The sequence below is a fragment of the Myxine glutinosa genome, chromosome 7 (assembly GCF_964187855.1).
Source record: "Myxine glutinosa chromosome 7, kmMyxGlut1.1, whole genome shotgun sequence".
Taxonomy (NCBI): Eukaryota; Metazoa; Chordata; class Myxini; order Myxiniformes; family Myxinidae; genus Myxine; species Myxine glutinosa.
In genome coordinates, this window is record NC_136267.1 from 165,910,471 (window position 1) to 165,932,871 (window position 22,401).

The 22,401-nt window shown below is 46.2% G+C and overlaps 1 protein-coding gene across 6 annotated transcripts in view; it reads right to left on the reverse strand.

The window, feature by feature from the left end:
* LOC137413539 (striated muscle preferentially expressed protein kinase-like) overlaps positions 1–22,401 on the reverse strand; it is a 170,696-nt gene that overhangs the window by 21,869 nt on the left and 126,426 nt on the right. For all 6 annotated transcript variants that reach the window (XM_078782519.1, XM_078782518.1, XM_078782513.1 and 3 more), the window contains 2 exons: positions 11,292–11,357; positions 6,779–8,685 (listed from right to left, as the gene is read on the reverse strand). In XM_078782519.1, the coding sequence (XP_078638645.1) occupies positions 6,779–8,685; positions 11,292–11,357 (1,973 nt within the window). The remainder of the gene's footprint in view (positions 1–6,778; positions 8,686–11,291; positions 11,358–22,401) is intronic.

Below are 22,401 nucleotides of genomic sequence, written 5' to 3' on the forward strand. Positions count from 1 at the left end.
CGCCAGCATAGAATATTCAGCTTGCTTGCATTGAATGTTATGAATGGTCCCATGTGATGCCACATCGTATACTTATTGCATTTCCTGCATTACAGGATGATGTCATGATCTAAATGGAATTAAACCACAAGTTGGACTAAAGTTGTGTGGACCTGATTGGTTTTCCACAACACTTAATTCCATTTAGATCTACCGACATGGCTGGCAACAAGACGCTGGCGGTTGCCGTATTCTGCGCCGACCCGCAAGCCCCGGATGGTGGCTTGCAACTGAAGCACTGGCTCAGAACATTGGAGAATCCTTTCGAGGAGCCTGAGACCACGCCGACGGCTGCCGCGAAGCTAGCAACGCTTCATTCAAAAATCGACTACAAGGTGTACAATTCCATCGCTCAATTCACGACGTATGACCTCTCGATCGCGGAGCTCAAACGGCTGTACATAAAGGAAAAAAGCCCGGTGTATGCACGATATTTGCTGCTAACGCGACGTCAGCAACCCAATGAGGCGATGGACCACTACGCCCAGGAGCTCCGGCAGCTCTTGCTGGACAGCATCAATGAGCCACGGACTCCCGCGCAGTCTCAGGATGATCTTCTTTTAGATGCCTTTATTGCAGGGGTCTCCTCCCAGGAACTAAGGCTCAAGCTCCTAGAGAAGACCGACCTGACCTTCGCTACGGCACTCGAGCAAGGGAAAGTATACACCGAAGCGCGGATGCAATCGAACACCTATGATCGCACGCGCCTCTTGGTGGGCACTACACTACACGCCCGGCCGGAGAGTGCTACCGCCGAGGACGCGGACCTGCTCGCGGAACTCCGGGATGCTCCGGAGGAAGACCCAGTCCTCACGGCTGCCGCTACGGCCAGACCCAAGGCCTTACGCGGGGCCGCATGCTTTTTCTGTGGGGGGCCACGTCATGCCCGGCCCGTGTGTCCGGCACGAGACGCTATATGCCATTTGTGCTCGCAAAAGGGGCATTACGCGAAAGTGTGCAGGAAAACGGCACACGGCTCGCGGCTCATTGAATCGCGCGGTCGCGGTCGTGCGGTCGCGGCGACCTTGAATGGGCTCATTGCGGAGCCTGCGAGCCGAGCCCGAAACCCGGCGCCTTACCCGTCTTCGAAGGGGAGGGCCCCTTTCTGCGGGCCCCTGGGCGCTCAGACGTCCTTGGCGGGCGTCACCGGACAGCCACCACAGTCTCATCCTCAATCGGGCACGAAGTACGTGTCCTTGACCAAACTCCGGGCCACGCAAGGGGCTTTGAAGCCTCGCCAAGCCCCAGCGGAACGTTCTCTTCGTGTCGTCCACGAGCTAACGGTGGCCCTCACCCCGGAAAAAGGCGATTTCGAATACTACGGAGGCCTTTTCCTGCCAAAAGTGTCAAAAGTCGTTTTCAAATACTACGGAGGCCTTTTCCCGTCAGAATTGTCAGATTTTGAATCGCGAAACACCGGAATGCTTGGGAAAGCCCTCTGATGGCATTAATGGATTCCCCATGGACAACGCATACTCCGGCCACGACCGCAAAACTGCTGCTGGCATAGGATCCACCCGCGAGGCTTGTCTGACCCATTCGGGGGGTTCAGTCCCACTCCCAGCAGCCTCGTCTGGCCTGGCTCAAGCCCTTATTCCCCTCATGGTCGAAGGCCATTGTGTTCGGGCCTTGGTGGATACAGGGTCTACGGATAGTTTTATCGACCAGCGACTTGTGCTCAGGCATGGATGGCGGATCTGGAGGTCTACGAGACGGATCTTCATGGCTTCCCAGGGGCTTCGACTCAGCACGAAGGGGGAATGCCGATTGAAACTCGTGCTAAAGGGACGGGTTTTTCCTGATGTACACCTTATGGTTTTACCCGCTTTATGTGCTGATATTCTGTTAGGACACGATTTTCTTAAACTGCATGGACGTCTGGTAATGGAGTTTGGTGGGCCTGACACGCTTGTTGTGGGGGCGGACGACGCGCTTGCGGTGTGCGCCCTAGCGAAAATGGACATCCAGCCGCTTTCGCTGTTCCCCAATCTAACCTCCGACTGTACCCCTGTCGCGGTGAAATCACGGCGCTACTCTCGCGCAGACATGCAATTCATTGCGGACGACACGGCTCAGCTCTTCAAAGACGGCATCATAGAACCTAGCAGGTCGCCGTGGCGCGCCCAGGTCTTGGTGGTGCGCAGCGAGGCCCACCGCAGACGCATGGTAATCGACTATTCCCAAACGATTAACCGCTTTACACAGCTGGATGCCTACCCCCTTCCGGGGATGGACGCGCTGGTGCAACAGGTGTCCCAGTATTCGGTCTATAGCACTCTCGATCTCCGTAGTGCGTACCACCAGATCCCTATCTCTAGGGCGGATCGTATCTATACCGCTTTTGAGTCGGGGCAGCAGTTGTACCAATTTACGCGATTGCCTTTTGGGGTAACGAACGGGGTCTCTTGTTTCCAGAGGGCCATGGATGACCTCATTGCGCGGGAGCACTTAACCGATGTTTTCGTCTACCTCGATAGTCTTACGGTTTGTGGATATGACCAAGGGCACCATGGTGCTAATCTGAAGCGCTTCCTTGAGGTCGCGCAGAGGTATCACTTAACTATGAACGAGGATAAGTGCCAATACTCCCTACGCACGATAGATCTTCTGGGGTACACCGTGACCCATGGCTCTGTCACTCCGGATAAGGAGCGTCTGCGACCTTTGCTCGACATGGCCCCTCCCTGTGATCGGGCGTCCCTGAAGCGCGACCTCGGGCTATTCGCCCATTACTCCAAATGGGTGCAAAATTTCTCCGCGAAACTTCGCCCCCTCGTGGCCTGCGACACCTTCCCACTGAGTCCGGCCGCATTGGCGGCCTTTGAAGGCCTTAAGGCCGACATCGCCCGAGCCGCCGTGGCGACAATCGACGAGAGCGGATCTTTCGTCCTCGAAAGTGACGCCTCGGATCAGGCCATCGCGGCGACCCTCTCCCAAGGGGGGCGTCCCGTGGCTTTCTTTTCACGGACTCTTACCACCGCTGAGCGGAGACACTCGTCCATCGAAAAGGAAGCGTATGCGATCGTCGAGTCTATTCGGCGATGGCGCCCGTACTTACTCGGGCGGTGCTTCCAAATCATCACGGACCAGCAAAGCGTGGCGTTCATGTATGACACCTTACACGCCCAGCGCATTAAGAATGAGAAAATCACTCGCTGGCGTATCGAACTCGCCGACTTCTGTTACACCATCAAATATCGCCCGGGGAAGGATAACCGGGCCGCCGATGCCTTATCACGACCGGCTACATGCGCGGGTATCACCTCTTTGGAGGGCCTACGTGTGCTGCATGCCACTGCGGGCCATCCCGGCGTAACGCGTTTCGCTCATTTTGTGCGGCGTGGCAATCTCCCATACTCGATTGACGATATCCGCCGTATCTGTCGCGACTGCGCTATCTGCGCGGAAATCAAACCGCGTTTCTATAACCCTCCCATGGGGACTCTGGTTCAGGCTACGCGACCGTGGGAACGCTTGGCGATGGATTTCAAGGGCCCATTGCCGGTGTCGAGCGGCTCTCGCTATCTGCTCACTATCGTCGATGAGTACTCGCGATTCCCCTTTGCTTATACGTGCGCGGACATGACTGCTGCCACAGTGATGCGATGCTTACAGAACTTGTTCTCAATGTTCGGGTACCCGGCCTATGTCCATACCGACCGGGGTGCGGTCTTCTTGTCTCAGGAGGTGCGCGGCTATCTGCTCCAAAATAACATTGCTTCTAGTTACACCACGCCGTACAGACCCCAGGCTAATGGGCAGATCGAACGCTTCAACGGGATTATCCGGAGGGCCGTCATGCTCAACCTCCGGACCCTCGGCCGGGCCTCGATAAATGGGCTTGGTCGCTACCTGCGGCGTTGAACTCGATCAGGGCTCTCCTGTGTACGGCAACCAACCAAACTCCCCACGAGCGACTTTTCCACCACCCCAGGAGCACGGGGTGTATACGGTCTTTGCCCAGTTGGCTCGCTGGGCCCGGGCCGGCCTACCTTAAACAGGCGGTTCGCGCGAGCAAGTACGACCCCCTAGTGGACAAAGTGCAGATTCTCCAGGCTAATCCTGAGCATGCTCGTGTGATGACGGCTGATGGCCGTGAGACTACTGTCTCCGTCCGTCACCTTGCCCCTTGCGGGGTCGCCGACCTGAGTAGGGAATCGGACGGACCGACTGAACCCATCTATGAGACTATGGCCTCTCCCGACGCTCCCATCGCCGAAAGTCTACCGACTCTCCCCTCGCCGGGTCTACCTGGGCCCGACGACTTGGAGTTACCCCCTTCGTCACCCGACCCTGATGGCGCCTCCGACGCCGGGGACACAGGGATACGTGATGCCGTACCCGGGGAATTTCGGACGTGTGCTGGCAGAGAAATTCGCCGCCCGGCCCGATACGGTTGGGTCGACTGATGTTCCGCACCCTGTTCATGCTGACGCTCGCTCGCTTCTAGCCGCACCGCCGTATAATTCTGACGGGGGGGAGAATGTAGTGAAATCATATTCGTACTGAACCCGGGGTGATGCTCGCTGCTCGTTGACACAGCTAGGGGCGTGACTATAAGACCCGCTGCTGCGGACGGTGCTCCGAGACTTCTCCTGTGACACGTTACATCTGGTAGACTCGCTAACGGTACGCCAGCATAGAATATTCAGCTTGCTTGCATTGAATGTTATGAATGGTCCCATGTGATGCCACATCGTATACTTATTGCATTTCCTGCATTACAGGATGATGTCATGATCTAAATGGAATTAAACCACAAGTTGGACTAAAGTTGTGTGGACCTGATTGGTTTTCCACAACAGTACCGTTGGCTGAGATCCAGGTTGAGAAATTAACAGATTGTGTCAGTCCCAATGAGTCGCAGAAGTCCTTTGCTGAGGTGCCATGGCTGGTGTAAGAGGTACCCACACCTAGCCAGCTTGCATGATGACAGTTGAAGTCGCCACATATGAGGAAGAGAGAGTTTGGATGAGTGGATAGAAGTTGATCCATTTTATCAGACAGGGATATGTAGATGGAGTCATCACTGTTTGGTGGACGGTACAGAACACATATGAACAAAAGTTAGGAGCGGAGGGGAAGCCATAGCTAAAGGTACTCCTGGGGGTGTGGTGGGGAGAGGGCAGTGCAAGGAGAGTGAGGAAGAGAGTTTTTGATAAAAATAGCAACCTCACCACCACGACGAGGCTCAGGTCAAGTTCACGTGTTCAACCGGTGGTTTTGCTTTTAAAATGTTTAAACCCCCCTGCCATGTTGTAATTCATGTTTACGACAACTCGCTTTTTTTCTTCCTGTTCAAAAGGCTGAACACGTGGACTTGGGCGGGGAGGGAAGAACACGTGGACATGGGTGGGGGAGGGAAGAACACGTGGACACGGGCGGGGGAAGGAAGAACACGTGGACACAGGCGGGGAGGGAAGAACACGTGGACATGGGCGGGGGAGGGAAGAACACGCGGACACGGGTGAGGGAGGGAAGAACACGTGGACACGGGTGGGGGAGGGAAGAACACGTGGACACGGGCGGGGGAGGGAAGAACACGTGGACATGGGCAGGGGAGGGAAGAACAAGTGGACATGGACAGGGGAGGGAAGAACATGTGGACATGGGCGGGGGAGGGAAGAACACGTGGACACGCGTGGGGGGGGGGGGGGGAGGGAAGAATGCATGGACACGGGCGGGAAGAACATGTGGACATGGGCGGGGACATGGAGAGGAGTCTCAGCTCAACCGACTGAAGGCAATCTCAGCTCATTCCACAAAGCCCGCAATAAGTGTGTGTCTACCGATGAGAAGAGGCAAAACGCAACTTTCCTATCTCAATAATTTTCAAATTTTTCAAATTTTCAAAACTTTCCTATCTCAAAACTTGTCTCCCTCCTCCAAAACCTAGTGGGGCTTTGTGAAGTTGCCTCTAGAGTAGGCTGTTCCTCCATCCGTTCTCTCTCCTCAAATGGCATCACAGCTGACTCCGCTCATAAGAAGGCCAAATGCCTCATTTCTGTGTTTGCTTCCAAATATTGTGTCCCCATCCCCTCACTCTCAGTACCCACCCTTCTCTATCATACCTAACCACTCCTAGACTCTGACTTTTGCACCTGATAAGATGGAGAGGTCTCTGACTCTGCTACTGGGCTGGACAGCATCACCTAATGTGTCCTAAAAACCTGCACTGCTGCTCTTGCACATCCTGCTTCTGCTCTTTTTGCCCTATAATTTGCCCGAGGTTTGCCCGAGGCAAAGATGAGTCTATGGGCCTATCACTTTCCTATTGCAGACAGGTCAGTGGTCTCTCTGTCTTCTACCGCCTCCTTTCTGGTCTTGCACCCTCTGCTCTTTCCCTGCCCTCTAAAAAGTTGAATTTGTGGGGATTTCTTTGAAAAAAAAATCGCTCTATTATGCCTAAGCCTTTGTAGCTACATGAAAGGTAATATTAAATAATCCCCAACCCCATTCCATCATAGGCATAGGGAAGTGTTTTAGGCCCCCACAAACAATATAAGTAAATCAAAATGTCAACAGGATTAGAATAGCAAAGGGCAATGTCAGGTACCCCAGCTAGTCAACAATAAAATGATACTCATTACGACATGAGCAATATTCTCACAATAGGTATCAAAATAAACTGTACAGGATAACATGGTGAATTGCAAAACAATTTTTCCAAACAAGGAAAATTGTCATTGGATGTATCGGTTAAAGTAATCGAATGTTCACAGAAATAAATCGTTGTTACCGTTGTATATCTTTATGCCAGTTCTCTGTCCGATGTCTGCGCAAGGAAAAGCCAGACATGGCAGCGCCCAGCTTTTGACGCAACACAGCTCCTGGTGACCTCGGCGGTACCCACCAATGGCCTTCAGTGTGTTTGCCATGCCAGAAAATTTTACGTTTGCTTTTTCCCATGGCGTCCTTGCCAACATCTGCAAGGTTTTGTAGACTTTCTATAGATTCTAGCCTCTCTGTACCATACTTTGTACAAGGAGTTGACGGAACCTGACATGATAGTGCACTTTCTTCATTTTTCAAGTTTCTTAGACCGTCTACTTGATCCAGTTCTTTGTTTTGCAATGTAGTTCCCATCTTTACCTTATTATTCTTGTCTGCAGAGACAACATCGTAATTGTTATCATCAGCCTGAACATCCACAGCATTATCCCTGAATTTTGATTCCCCTGCCGATGATTTTTGTATCTTCAACTTATTTGATGTCGCACTCTGACCCACATTATCCCGCTTAGCCCTCAGTGAAATTACGTCCGTAGAGTCGGCCTTTGTGATGTAGTATGGGCACTCCATACCCCTCAAGGTCCAGTCGGTGTTTTCATTTGGAACACTGTCACATGACTCTGGTTCTTGATTTTCGTGGACAACGACTGGTGTTCCAACATTCGGACTTGAAAGTATACAAGAGCGTTTTGACAGGGAGACCGTTTCTGGCTGTTTCAGTTGTCTCGGTTTCAAATATCGTAACGTTTTTTTGAAAGGCTTTTTGACACCAGAAGAGCTTTCATCTAAAGAACCTGCAGGTATGACTCCCGAGTTTGCCATGTCCTTATTTTGCGGTGCATCATCTGTGCCTTTTGAGTATTGTCCTTGAGATGAACGTTGAACTCCTAGTCGTGGGCTCTTCAAGGGTCGTGAAAACAGATTTTGCAATACTTGTCTTGTCAATGACCTTTCACTCTTGATGTGTGCCAATTTAGACTGATTTGACGTGATGCCTCGGCCCGCAGATTGCTGCGATTCGACCGCGAGTGGGTGCTGTCCAGCAGCGGTTCCAGTGATGCTCAACTGAGATTGGTCATCAAAATGTTCAACAGACATCAGTGCGCCCCTCTTATCGTGCTGGGTGAGTATGTTTTCCACACGATTTATTGAACAAGGCATGGGTTTGGTTGACTGCTTCTTATTTGACTTCATCGCATCAACGTCTTCAATGCAGCGCGTCAGTTGTCTGGGATTTCCATCCAGATCTTCAAATTGACCCTCGACATTATCAATTACTTGGGCAAGCGCATCATGGTGCTTTTCCTGATGATGACTGCAGTCGCTAGAAAACTTTAAGCAGGAAATGGGTGGAATAGTTGGACATTTTCTGTTTTGCAACACGCTTTCTTTTTCCTTGTTGTAATTGCTTCCGGATGTACGACCAATAGTTGTCAGTGGTGCATTTGTTAAACATGGTGAAGCCAGTTTTTCAAGATCACTTTGGCAATCATTCAGTTCAAGTGTTTCGAGACTGCAATGCTTCATGTTCTCAACATCCTCGTTGCTATTGTCACAAACTTCAAGAGGTGTTGTAATTACACTGCTGGAATTGGCTAGGTGCTGTTTTGGATCCTTCAGATTAAATGCTGTGTTCACTGACTGTTTTAGTTCAGGTAACGGTTTCACCAAGTACGAATCCCATGGATCTCTTTCATTGCCTTCATTTACACGTTTGCTTGGCTCACAGAATGGCATGATACAGCACTCATCAAACTCAGAATCCTCTGACTCTGACGAAACAGCAAGAGGATAGTGTGCTCGTAGTTTGCGGCTAGGTTTAGCCACTTTCAGGGCACTGTGGCCTACAGGATCAGCCAAGATCTGAGCCACTGACTTAAGAACCACTCCTGACTTGTATCGAACCATTGAGCGCTGCAGGAGGGAAGAAGAAGACAATGGCAAAAAAATTAACAAACCAGTGTTGCTACCCCAAAACACCAACAGGCTAAAATGTATCTCAAAGATTTTGAAGATAATGATGTGTACCAGTATATACAGACTTGGCATTTAATATGGAATTTTTTTTTTGTGGGGGTGAACTTACTTTTCAAGATGACTTAGAACCAAAAGTTCATTGGAATTATGTTGAAATTATTCGAGATTTTGTTCATGTGACCTTTAAAAGAAACAAAAACCACATTTGACATTTTGAAGCAAATAAATTGATCCTTGAAAGTAATGCAAACTGATATCGAACTCGATTCACAGACAGTACTGTGTTAAACTTCTGTGCGTTTTCCAGAAGTATCTCTTTATTTTTTTAACAAAAACAAAAGTTAAATTACGACTGGGATTACGGACAGAAAAATTACAGTTCAGTACTTCGTGTAACCCCCCACGAGCATTCAGGAGAGCACGTACACGTTGAGGCATGCTTTTCACGGATTTGCCAAGGTTTGGACAGGAATCGCTTGCCATGCAGTTACAATAGCCTGCTGCAATTGACGCACAGAGGCAGGCTGCCGGTCCAAGTTTTTTTTTTTTTTTTTTTTTTTTTTTTTTGTATACTGAATCGAGGCTCGTGAAAGAGCTAACATTTACTTCACAAACAAATCAACCAGACAAACAAAATATATAAAAAGAGGGAGCGGAAAACAAGATGGGGAGAGAAGGGGAAGCACACAAACACAACATTTGAGAGCAGGGAGATGTGTGGAAGGGAGAGGGCTTGGGGGGAGGAGGCGTGGGAAGGGGGGGGGGGGTGGAGGGAGAAGTATAAAACACAAGGACACCAAGGACTTCCAGGACAGAAGTTGGTATTTCAAGAAATTGGAATTGGGGTGAAATTAGCGGGGGTAGAAAAGATCAAGGTTTTGGATGGGAGAAGATAAGAGATGGTGGTGAACAGCTGTTTTAAAGACCTGGAGGGTGGAGTGGGATTGAATAGAGTGAGGGAGTTTGTTCCAGAGGTGGGAGAAAAGAGGAAAGAAGGAGTGAAGGTGAGCAGAGAGTCTAGATTTTGGCAGTTTGACCATAAGAGGGTTGCAGGCAGATCTTGTGCGACCTGTAGGAATATTTGCGGTACAGAGCCCAGAGAGAGCTGGGGGGGCAAGGCCAGAGAGGAGTCGGTAGAAGATGGAAAGACCACCGAGCGGTGGTCTTTTGTCGATTTGACGCGTTAATTCAGCCCACAAGTTCTCTATCGGATTCATATCCGGGGACATGGCAGGCCACTCCATATGCTCTTCACCACGGTCAGCAAGAAAGTGTTGGATCATGTGAGCATGATGAGGCCGTGCATTGTCATCTTGGAAGACAAAGTTTCCTCGAAAGGCTGCACGAACAAATGGAAGCAATGTTTCTTCCAGAATGGCCCTGTGCTGGAACTGGTTCAGGTTTCCATTCAGAACAACCAGGTCAGTTTTGCCCCCTGCATGAAAAGCAGCCCAAACGGTAACCCTACCACCTCCAGCTTGGACTCTTGGCACTATACAATCTTCGTTGTAGGCTTCATTCACTTGTCTGCGCACTCAGACGCGGCCATATTGACGATAGACCAGAAATCTAGACTTGTCACTGAAGATCACGTGATTCCAGTGTCCTGGCTGCCATTGACGGTGCTCTCTGGCCCACTGCAATCGGCGCTGGCGGTGTTGTCTGGTCAGAGGTGGCTTTCTCAGGGGACGCCTGGCACGATAGCCTGCTTGAACCAGTCGTTGGTTGACTAGCCTTCTGGATACAGGCACATTTGTCAGTTGCTGCAACTCAGCCCTAAGCCGATTAGCTGACTTGGTACGGCCATTGCGGACTAACCGGTGCAGCTGGCGATCATCCCTCCTTGTGGTTCTGCGGGGACGTCCTGACCTCGGTATTGGAGTAGGGACACCCCTCTGAGCATTTCGTTTCAGGATATTTGACACCTGACCTTGAGTGATGCCATACTGCCGAGCAATAGCACGCTGTTTCATGCCGGAATTTCGTAAAGCCACCACTAAATGACAAACATCATTGTCGAGTTGACGGACCATCTCCAGGGGAAGCGGCAATAACTTTTGTAGACGTGCAGCTGCAGCAGTTGTTTTCCACTAATACAGAACGCAACAACCCTTATATACCCGATTGTGAAGCCAATCGTCAAATGCACCTGTCCGTACATTTTGTCACGCCACCTGTGATATAATTCTGTTATTGACTTCTTGCTGCGACAGACAATCAGTGACATGGTTCTTTTAACAAAGAAATCACCGAAGCATAAAAGAAACTCACCAGATTGATATACCGAGTTCAGAAAGTAAACCCAAGTCAAGAAAAAAAAAATATTCCATATTAAATGCCAAGTCTGTAGTTGCTGAATTGCTTTTTCAAATTTTCAAAAAGTACTCATCAAATCATCATATTGTCACATGATAGGTACCCTTTAAAAACAAGTTTATGTTACAATCCTACTTCCCTATAACCGGGTCCTAGTTAACCAAAGCATTATCAATACAGCAACAGGTATGCATTGAAAAAGATTTTCTTTGATAAAATCCAAGCACCTGCAATTTTCTGCGCGAAAGGAAAAAATTGAGTCGATCTGTTGCACAAGATGTTGTTGCGGGGGTCTAAAAAGAAAAAGAAAAACTTTCTCACATCATTGGCAGAAAACCATAATAATTTAATAAATGCGGAACACACTTTTGGGTCATCAGTACTATCGTGAGTTGTGGGCAAGGTGGGTGAACTTGTCTGCAGGAGATTATGATTACATTTTAGGACTGGTACGCAACGGTTATAAATTGCACAACATTAATCGATTAGCTGTCACGAAGGGACACGGTGAAAAGACAAGTATTGAGACTGTAGTTTTTGAAAATCAAGTCAGTGCATTTTGGGTAATGGCCCTCAGTCCTGAGGACATTGCTGATTGGTGCACATGAGGTGAATGGAATTTTATATGGACGATAATGAGTTTTCTATTTAGACGATATTCTGACAGATTTTATACATATAGAGTACCTTCCAAAAGTATTCACACCCCTTGACTTTTTCACGTTTTGTTGTATTACGGCCTGGATTTAAAATGGATTAAATTGATAGTTTTTGTCACCGGTCTACACAAAAAACCCCTTAATGACAAAGTTTGTTTTTTTTCTTCAGAATTTTTTGCAAAATAATTAAAAATTAAAAGCTGAAATGTCTCGGGTCAATAAGTATTCAACCCATTTGCTATGACACTCCAAATTGAGCTCAAGTGCATCCAATTTCCTTTGATCATCATTGAGACGTCTCGACAACTTGAATTGAGTCCACCAGTGGCCAATTCAGTTGATTGGACATGATTTAGAAAGAAACACACCTTTCTATATAATGTCCCACAGTTGACAGTGCATGTCAGAGCAGAAACTCCACCATGAAGCCCAAGGAACTGTTTATAGAACTCCAATATAGAATTTTGGGGAGGCATTGATCTGGGGAAGCGTATAAAACAATTTCTAGTGTTGAAAGTTCCGAAGAGCACAGTGAGCTCCATCATTACGAAATAGGAAGAATATGGAACTACCCAGACTCTTCCTAGAGCTGGCCACCTGACCAAACTAAGCAACCAAGCAAGAAGGACCTTGACCTGGGAGGTGACCAAGAACCCAATGACCACTCTGACAACTACAGAGTTCCTTGGCTGAGATGGGAGAACCAGCCGGAAGGACAACATTCTCTGCAGCACTACACAAATCTAGGCTTTATGGGAAAGTGGCCAGATGGAAGCCACTCCTGAGAAAAAGACACATGACAGCACACCTGGAGTTTGCAAAAAGGCACATGAAACACTCTGAGAGCATGAGGCAAAATAATCTGTGGTCTGATGAGACGAAAATTGAACTCTTTGGCCTCAATATGAAGCGCTACGTCTGGTGGAAACCGAGCACAGCTCATCACCCATCTAACACCATCCCTTCCTTGAAGCATGGTGGTGGCAACATTATGCTATGGGGATGATTTTCAGAAGCAGTGACTGGGAAACTTGTAAGGATAGAGGGAACAATGAATGGAATCAAATACAGGCAAATCCTTGAAGAGAACCTGCTTCAGAGTGCAAAAGGCCTCAGACTGTGGCGAAGATTTACGTTCCAACAGAACAATGACCCCAAGCATAGAGCTAAAGCAACACTGGAATGGCTTCAGAACAAGAACGTGAAAGTCCTTGAGTGGCCCAGCCAAAGCCCAGACTTGAATCCCATTGATTAATCTGTGGAAAGACTTGAAAATTGCTGTTCACTGATGCTCCCCATTCAACTTGACAAAGCTTGAGGAAATCTGCAAGAAAAAATGTGAGAAAATCCCAAATTCCAGATGTGCTAAGCTACTACAGACATACTCAAGAAGGCACGAAGCTGTAATCGCTGCCAAATATGCTTCTGTGAAGTATTGACTTGGGGTTGAATACTCATGTAAATGAGATATTTCTTTGTTTCAATTTAATTATTTTGTACAAATTTTTAAAAGAAAAATTCCACTTCAACATTATGGGGTATTATGTGTAGATCAGTGACAGAAAATCTCAATTTAATCCATTTTAAATTCAGGCTGCAACACAAGAAAATGTGAAAAAAGTGAAGGGGTATGGATACTTTCCATAGGCACTGATATATATCTACTATATTAGAGAGCTGTTGGTGTGTGTGTGTGTGTGTGTGTGTGTGTGTGTGTGTGTGTGTGTGTGTGTGTGTGTGTGTGTGTGTGTGTGTGTGTGTGTGTGTGTGTGTCGCCATTTTTCTCAGAGATGGCTGAACGGATCTTCATCAAACTTTCAGAGGTTCATCAATGAGTGACTGGGAGTGTTTTTGGCCAAAAAAAAAAACGTTCGTTTTTTGGGAATTAAAAATAAATAAATTAATAAATAAATCACTCGATAGTGCCTAAGCCTTTTTGATTAATGACAGTTATATACAAGTACACATTCGCATAAATAAATACAAAACAATCACCAGACATTTGAACACAAATAAATCAAACAATTTCCGGAAGTGTACGAAGTTGGTAGTAAGGCTTCTTCTTCTTCCTGATCGGAATCACACTTGACTCAGAAACGTGATGAACGGCACATTCAGCAGCATATATTCAACGGAAAGGTGAAATGCTGATTTGACATTTGTGGTCGATTCTGATTTGGATGTAATTGCTTTTCCATTCTATTTGCTCTCATTTGAAATACTAGGGCATGCCCGTACTATATATAAGCTAGGACGTGCCCGTACGTGGGTGCCCGTTCCTTGCCAAAAAAAAAAAAAAAAAAAAATTTGTGTAGGGGTGTGTGTGTGTAAACATCCTAGGGCGTGCCCGTACGTGGGTGCAAAAAAACATGCGTGCAAACAACAACAACAAAAAAAAACTTTGAAACCACGTGGCAGTAACGACCACAGAACCCCCCCCCCCCCCTCTATTTACATGAATGGTTTGGTCCATTCGCAACGACCACAGAACCCCCCCCTCTATTTACATGCAATGGTTTGGTCCAAAGCGAACGGCTTGCGGTGTTTGGTAAAGAAATCGCCATAGCTCGGTAACTACTTGTCCGATTAATTTCAAACCTTGAAAAGGCACATCCTCGGGTCCCCAGCAATATACCTGGCAAGTTGCAAGTATATCGGACCCGTGGTTGTCGAGAAACAGCGGTCACAGACAAACATACATACATACATACAAACATACAAACATACAAACATACACACAGAGATTACTGGAATTATAGATAGATGTTAGTGTCTTTTTCTCTTGAGCAACGCCGGGTACTGCAGCTATAAACACTTATATACTTTAATCGGTGTACAAATACAAATGCAACTTTGGCTGGGGGGTAACATAGGCTTGCGGGGGTGAGGGGGAACGGAAGAGGGGCGTGAATTCTCTATGTAAATGTGTACAGTGTAGCGCCACCTGGTGATGGTGGCAGAGGGTATTACAATATCCTTTTTTTTACCTGCGCAACCCTGAGGTTAGAGGGTATTACAAGAGGGTATTACAATTTCCTTTTTTTTAACCTGGGCAACACTGAGGTTAAAGCACTCTTTCCACGGGTAAATGTTTTGTCCTTCTCATCCTCCCCTCCCCCAAAACGGAGGGGCCTGTCCAAGCCAGCCCCCCCTCCCCCCAAAAGATGTATATGTGTAGTATATCTTTCCCCTCCCTCTCCGCTCACCTCTTGCATCCCTCCCCCTTCCACTCCCTTCCTCACTCCTCGGCCTCCCTCCACCCCCCCCCCCCCGACAATGTGGGTACTCATGCAAGTATGTACACACATATATATATATATATATATACATACACACACACACACACACTACATGACCAAAAGTATGCGGACACCCTTTCTAATTAGTGGATCTGGCTATTTCAGCCACACCCATTGCTGACAGGTATATAAAATCAAGCACACAGCCATGCAATCTCCATAGACAAACATTGGCAGTAGAATGGGCCGTACTGAAGAGCTCAGTTACTTTCAACGTGGCACCGTCATAGGATGCCACGTTTCCAACAATGCAGTTCGTCAAATTTCTGCTCTGCTGGAGCTGCCCCTGTCAAATGTAAGTGCTGTTATTGTGAAGTGGAAGCATCGAGGAGCAACAACAGCTCAGCCACGAAGTGGTCGGCCACACAAGCTCACAGAAGGGAACTGCCGCGTGCTGAACCGCGTAGCACGTAAAAATCGTCTGTCCTCGGTTGCAACACTCACTACCGAGTTTCAAACTGCCTCTGGAAGCAATGTCAGCACAGCAACTGTTCATCAGGAGCTTCATGAAATGGATTTCCATGGCAGAGCAGCCGTACACAAGCCTAAGATCACCATGTGCAATACCAAGCATCGGCTAGAGTGGTGTAAAGCTCGTCGCCATTGGACTCTGGGTCAGTGGAAACGCGTTCTCTGGAGTTATGAATCACATTTCACCATCTGGCAGTCCGACGGACGAATCTGGCATTGGTGGATGCCAGGAGAACGCGACCTGCCTGAATGCATAGTGCCAACTGTAAAGTTTGGTGGAGGAGGTATAATGGTCTGGGGCTGTTTTTTTATGTTTCGGGCTAGGCCCCTTAGTTCCAGTGAATGGAAATCTTAATGCTACAGCACACAATGACATTCTAGACAATTGTGTGCTTCCAACTTTGTGTCAACAGTTTGGGGAAGGCTCTTTCCTATTTCAGCATGACAATGCCCCCGTGCACAAAGCGAGGTCCACACAGAAATGGTTTGTCAAGATCGGTCTTGAAGAACTTGACTGGCCTGCACAGAGCCCTGACCTCAACCCCATCAAACACCTTTGGGATGAATTGGAACGCCGACTGCGAGCCAGGCCTAATCGCCCAACATCAGTGCCCGACCTCACTAATGCTCTTGTGGCTGAATGGAAGCAAATGCCCGCAGCAATGTTCCAATATCGAGTGGAAAACCTTCCCAGAAGAGTGGAGGCTGTTATTGCAGCAAAGGTGGGGACGAACTCCATATTCATGCCCAGGATTTTGGAATGAGATGTGTGATGTTCGGGTGTCCACATACTTTTGGTCATGGAGTGTATATATATATATACTGTCACGTGAAAAAGTAAGTACACCCCATGTAAAGTTTTGACTTTTTCAACATATTTCAACATACAGCTATTTGATCCTCATTTCAACAATATTGATAGATAAAGGTGATATAATACAACAAATATCATGAAACATTTACATTTTGTAGTCCATTGTATAATTAAAATAAACATAAATGCAAATTTCACATGTGGAAAAAGTAAGTACACCCCTACATTTATCACTACTTCAAATACCTAAAATTATAATCAGGTGCACCAGCTCAGGTGCAAATGATTAGAACATCGTTAGAGAGGATCTTGGAGGAACCTGTCTTATTTAAACCTCAGACATTTAGTTTGGTTTGCTCTTTGTTGTTGAAGTGTGCGGCGTCACCATGCCTAGATCAAAAGAGCTCTCTGAGGCCTTCAGAAAGAAGATTATAGATGCCTACGAGTCTGGGAAGGGATTTCAAAAGATCTCCAAACAATTTGAAATCAATCATTCGACTGTCCGGAAGATCATCTACAAGTGGAGAAGATTCCAAACAACTGCCAACTTGTTCAGGCCAGGCTGCCCCAGCAAGTTCAGCCCGAGAGCAGACCGCAAGATGCTGAAAGAAGTCTCTAAGAATCCCAGAATGTCATCATGGGACCTACAGGTAGCTCTTGCCACTGTTGATGTCAAAGTGCACAAGTCTACCATTAGAAAGAGGCTGCACAAGTTTGATCTACATGGGAGGTGTGCCAGGAGGAAACCTTTGCTGTCCAGAAAGAACATCAGGGCAAGACTAAAGTTTGCCAATGAACACCTAGGCAAAAACAAGCACTTCTGGAACAATGTGCTCTGGACAGATGAGTCAAAGGTAGAGCTGTATGGCCACAGTACCAGAAGACATCTTTGGCGAAAAGCAAAGACAGGATTTGACCACAAGCACCTGATACCAACTGTAAAGCATGGTGGTGGAAATATTATGGTTTGGGGCAGCTTTGCTGCATCAGGGCCTGGGCAGCTCAACATCATAGAATCCACTATGAATTCTTCATTGTACCAGAAGGTGCTTGAGGATAATGTGAGGCCATCTGTCGGAAAGTTGAAGCTCAACCGAAGGTGGACCTTGCAACATGACAATCACCCTAAACATACCAGTAAATCCACCAAGGAATGGCTGAAAAGAAAGAAATGGAGGGTTCTGGAATGGCCAAGTCAAAGCCCGGATCTAAATCATATCAAGATGTTGTGGGGGGATTTGAAACGAGCTGTGCATGCAAGAAACCCCTGAAACATCACACAGCTGAAAGAATTCTGCATGGAGGAGTGGGCAAAAATTTCTCCCAGTCGATGTCAGAGACTGGTAGACAGTTATAAGAGACGCCTACTTCAGGTTGTTTCTGCCAAAGGGGGCAATACCACCTATTAGAGCCAAGGGTGTACTTACTTTTTCCACATGCGAAATTTGCATCTATGTTTATTTAAATTATACAATGGACTACAAAATGTAAATGTTTCATGATATTTGTTGTATTATATCACCTTTATCTATCAATATTGTTGAAATGAAGATAAAATAGCTGTATGTTGAAATATGTTGAAAAAGTCAAAACTTTACATGGGGAGTACTTACTTTTTCACGTGACTGTCTATATATATATATATATATATATATATATATATATATATATATATATATATATATATATATATATAGATATATATATATATATATATATATATATATACGTATATATATATATATATATATATATATATATATATATACGTATATATATATATATATATATATATATATATATATATATATATATACATATATATATATATATATATATATACATACATATATATATATATACGTATATATATATATATATACATATATACGTATATATATATATATATATATACAGTGAAACCTTGACTTACGAGTGCACCAACTTATGAGTTTTCCGAGATACGAGCCGTCGCTCGGTCGATTTTTTGCTTTGTGATGCGAGCCGAGATCTGAGTTACGAGCGAGCGAGCTTGGATATAAAACACGTAATCGTCGAAAAACATGAGCGAGGTGTGCGTGTTGTCGACTTGGCGAGGCAGTACGATCGTAGTACTTCTACGATATGTACGATTTTGAAGCAGAAGGAGTCGATAAAGGCTATAACGCCAGCCAAGGGCGTTAAGATTATTTCAAAGCTCCGGACCTCTGTCCATGAAGAGATGGAGAAGTTGTTGTTTGTGTGGTTGACGGAGAAGCAGCTCGCAGGAGATACCGTGACCGAGAGTATCATCTGTGAGAAGGCACGAGACATTTACGGGGATTTGGTGCAGCAGACGGCGGGAACATCAACGGACGAGGCATCGGAAGTCATTCAAAGCCAGTCGGGGATGGTTTGATAATTTTAAGAAGAGGACCGGCATTCACTCCATCGTCAGGCATGGTGAGGCAGCAAGCTCGGATGTGAAGGCAGCTGAAGATTTTATTATAACTTTTGCCGAACTGATAGAAGCCGAAGGATACATCCCCCAGCAAATCTTCAACTGTGACAGGGCTCTTCTGGAAAGAGATGCCGAGGAGGACGTTTATAACGGCAGAGGAGAAGAGCATGCCAGGCCACAACTTGTTCAGAGTGTCGGCGATAGCTCGCCTTCTCTTTGTGGAAGACACGGTGAGATCCTTAACATCCAACAACTAATGGGACGCAAACGGGGCGCCCAGTTTAGCGGTACACACATTGATGAATCACCCTGCCTGTGAAACACCGACATGACAGGTTATAGCTGGGTCGGGATTCAAACCCAGGCTGGACAGTTTAGAGTCAAGTGTGCGTACCTCCAGTCCAGGCCATCCTGCCAACTTGTATGCTGCATACAGGTGAAATATAAAGCGCGAGATATTTATATATATATATTTCAAAAAAAATTGGTGTGGTTTTTGGGGGGCTGGAACGGGTTAATAGCATTTCAATTCATTTTAATGGGGAAATTTAATTTGAGAAACGAGCAAATTGAGTTACGAGCTCGGTCACAGAACGAATTAAACTCGTAAGTCAAGGTTTCACTGTATATACATATATGTGTATATATATATATATATATATATATATATATATATATATATATATATACATATATATATATATATATATATATATATATATGTATATATATATATATACATATATATATATATATACATATATATATATATACATATATATATACATACATACATACATACATACATACATATATACATACATACATACATACGTACATACATACATACATACATATGTATATACACTACACGACCAAAAGTATTTTGATCTTAGTTCAGCTCTGAACTAAGATCAAAATTATGCTCTGTCGGAGGGTTCTCTTGAGAGCTTGCCAGGCAGAGCGTACGTACATGGCGGTGACGTCATTACGTACACTCATTAAAAGCTGGAGAACTGAAATTATATTTAGATATATATATATATTAGGGTGGGCCTCAAATGTAAACATTAACTTTTCTAAAGTGCTTTTCCATTTTTTTATTACACCTGTAGAGATAACAAATTGGGTAAAATTTCATTTCATTTTGAAAACTTTTACCAGTCACATGGCCCCTGCGTATCTGCTAATCAGCACTATACAGAAATTATTTCGGTTTGTTTCAGTTATGATGGCGAGTGCAAGTACTTCAAGAAGAGCAACCAGAAAAAAGAACCATGTGTGGCTGATAGGCTGCCATATTGAAAAACTACCAGAAACTCGGCTCCCATCTTGGCAAGAGATTCTGCAGCGATACTTTGAGCTACATCATGCTGAGAAATTGGACATAAGCAGTGCTGCAACAACTGTTGTTTTTGTGAGACATTATGCATCTGGGAGAAAGCACGGATCACCACTGCAGATGAGTGGAATATCATTGCAAAACTAGAGAGAAAAGTAGAACAATACAGATCCATCCTGAAAGGAAAGAGCCGGCGATCTGTCCCTCAGATAAAGAAAGAAGAGCAGTTTCAAACCGGTCTACGTGACTTATTTGACATTGCTCATGTTGATGTCCTTGATCTGATCAAAATACCAGAGGACCGTGAATTCCTTAAGGCACAACGGGAGCCAGGTCGACGGGGCTTTATGGTTGGTGTTGACAAGGTGCTGGCAGGAAAAGAGGAGCGGACACATCAACGCGACAAGGTGTTGACTGAAAGAGAGCAGCATGAAAAAGAGAAGCAAGCAGCCCGAGAGGAGACTCTTGAGCTAGCATCATCAACAGACAGCAGTGCTGAAGCCAGTGATCATGACAACTCTGCTGTTCTATCTGCTTCAAAGAGGCAGAGCCGAAAGTGTGCAAATAGCATTGTTACACCGGACCTAACAGCAGCTCTCGACCGCACCAAGGTTAGCGATCGATCAGCTGTTCACATCTTGTCAGCAGCAGCCTCTGCTCTGGGACACGACCCTTCAGAGTTGGCCATCAACCGCACATCGATCAGGAAATCCAGGCGGATCCAACGGAAGACAATTGCAGGTGACATCCAGGCATCCTATGCTCCAAACACAAGTCTGGTGGTTCATTGGGATGGCAAGCTCCTTCCAGACGATGGGACTAAAAAAGTTGATCGCCTTCCTGTCATTGTCAGTGACCCACAAGGAACTGGAAAGCTTCTTGGTGTGCCAAAGCTGCCAGCAGGAACTGGACTAGCAACAGCTGCTGCTGTTATGCAATGCCTCGAAGAATGGCATTTGCAAGACATGGTGGCAGGTATGAGCTTTGACACGACAGCCAGCAACACTGGTTCAGCACTTGGTGCGTGCACTATTTTGCAGCAAAAGCTTGGATGACCACTTACATTTTGCATGCCGGCATCACATTCTGGAACTAGTGGTAGAGGCAGCAATGGCAGCATTCAAACCATTTCTTGGTCCATCAAAAGGACCTGAGATAGCCGTCTTCAAGCGTTTCCAGTCAAACTGGAATTCCATTGACCAAAGCAAGTTTAAGCCAATGATGCCTGATGACCTGGACTCTGTAGTTTCAGGTGTATTTTTAAGTTGCAAAGAAGATGTCGTTTCATTCTGCATCCAGAAACTGGAATCGGGCCAACTACGAGATGACTACCGTGAACTTCTTGAGTTGACTATTATTCTGTTTGGTGAGCATCCTCCGAGAGGATTCAGGTTCATGCAGCCAGGAGCCATGCATCGGGCAAGATGGATGGCCTGTGTGATTTATGGAATCAAGATCTACTTGTTCCGTGATCAGTTTCGACTGACCCCAAAGGAACTCACTGGCATAAAGCGTTTTACAGCATTTGTTGGAGCAGTGTATACCAAAGCTTGGTTCAGCGCTCCATCTGCCATTGGTGCTCCCGCTGGAGACCTAGCTCTCTTAAAAGCACTCATTTTCTATCCTGATTCAGTGATTGCCGAAGCCACCAGCAAAAAGCTTTCCAATCACTTGTGGTACCTCAGCGAAGAACTGGCAGGACGTGCTCTGTTTGACGATAGTGTTGAGCTTGATGTCAAGCGAATGATAGTAGCTGCTCTTAAAGAAGAATGCCAAGAGAATCCTCAACCACGGGTACATGTGGATCTTACAGCAAAATAAGCCATTGCTGCCAAGACTGTTGCAGATTTTGTTACTTCTGCCTCACTGCGAATTTTTACTGCATTCAAAGTCAATACTGACTTCCTAGAAAAGGACCCTGGTGAGTGGGCCGATGACCCATCATTTCAGTCATCACAGCACGTCTTGCGCGGTATTGCCACTGTCAACGACTTTGCAGAACGTGGTGTAGCATTAATACAGGACTACAATCAAGTCTTGACAAAGGATGAACAGCAGCGCCAGTACCTGTTGCAAATTGTTGAGTGGCATCGCCATCAGTTCCCCGACGCAAAGAAGATAAGGAGGAAATAATTTACCACAGAACTTATTAATGAGGAATCAATGGTCTGGAGGACTCTTACTCTTTGTGTTTATGATGATTGTTATACATTCTTACTGATTTGGGATTACATCTGAGTGTTAGTTTATTTAAAAAATTTTGTGTGTCGATACTGAAACATTGTAATTTTCAACCCATGTGTGACAGTAGT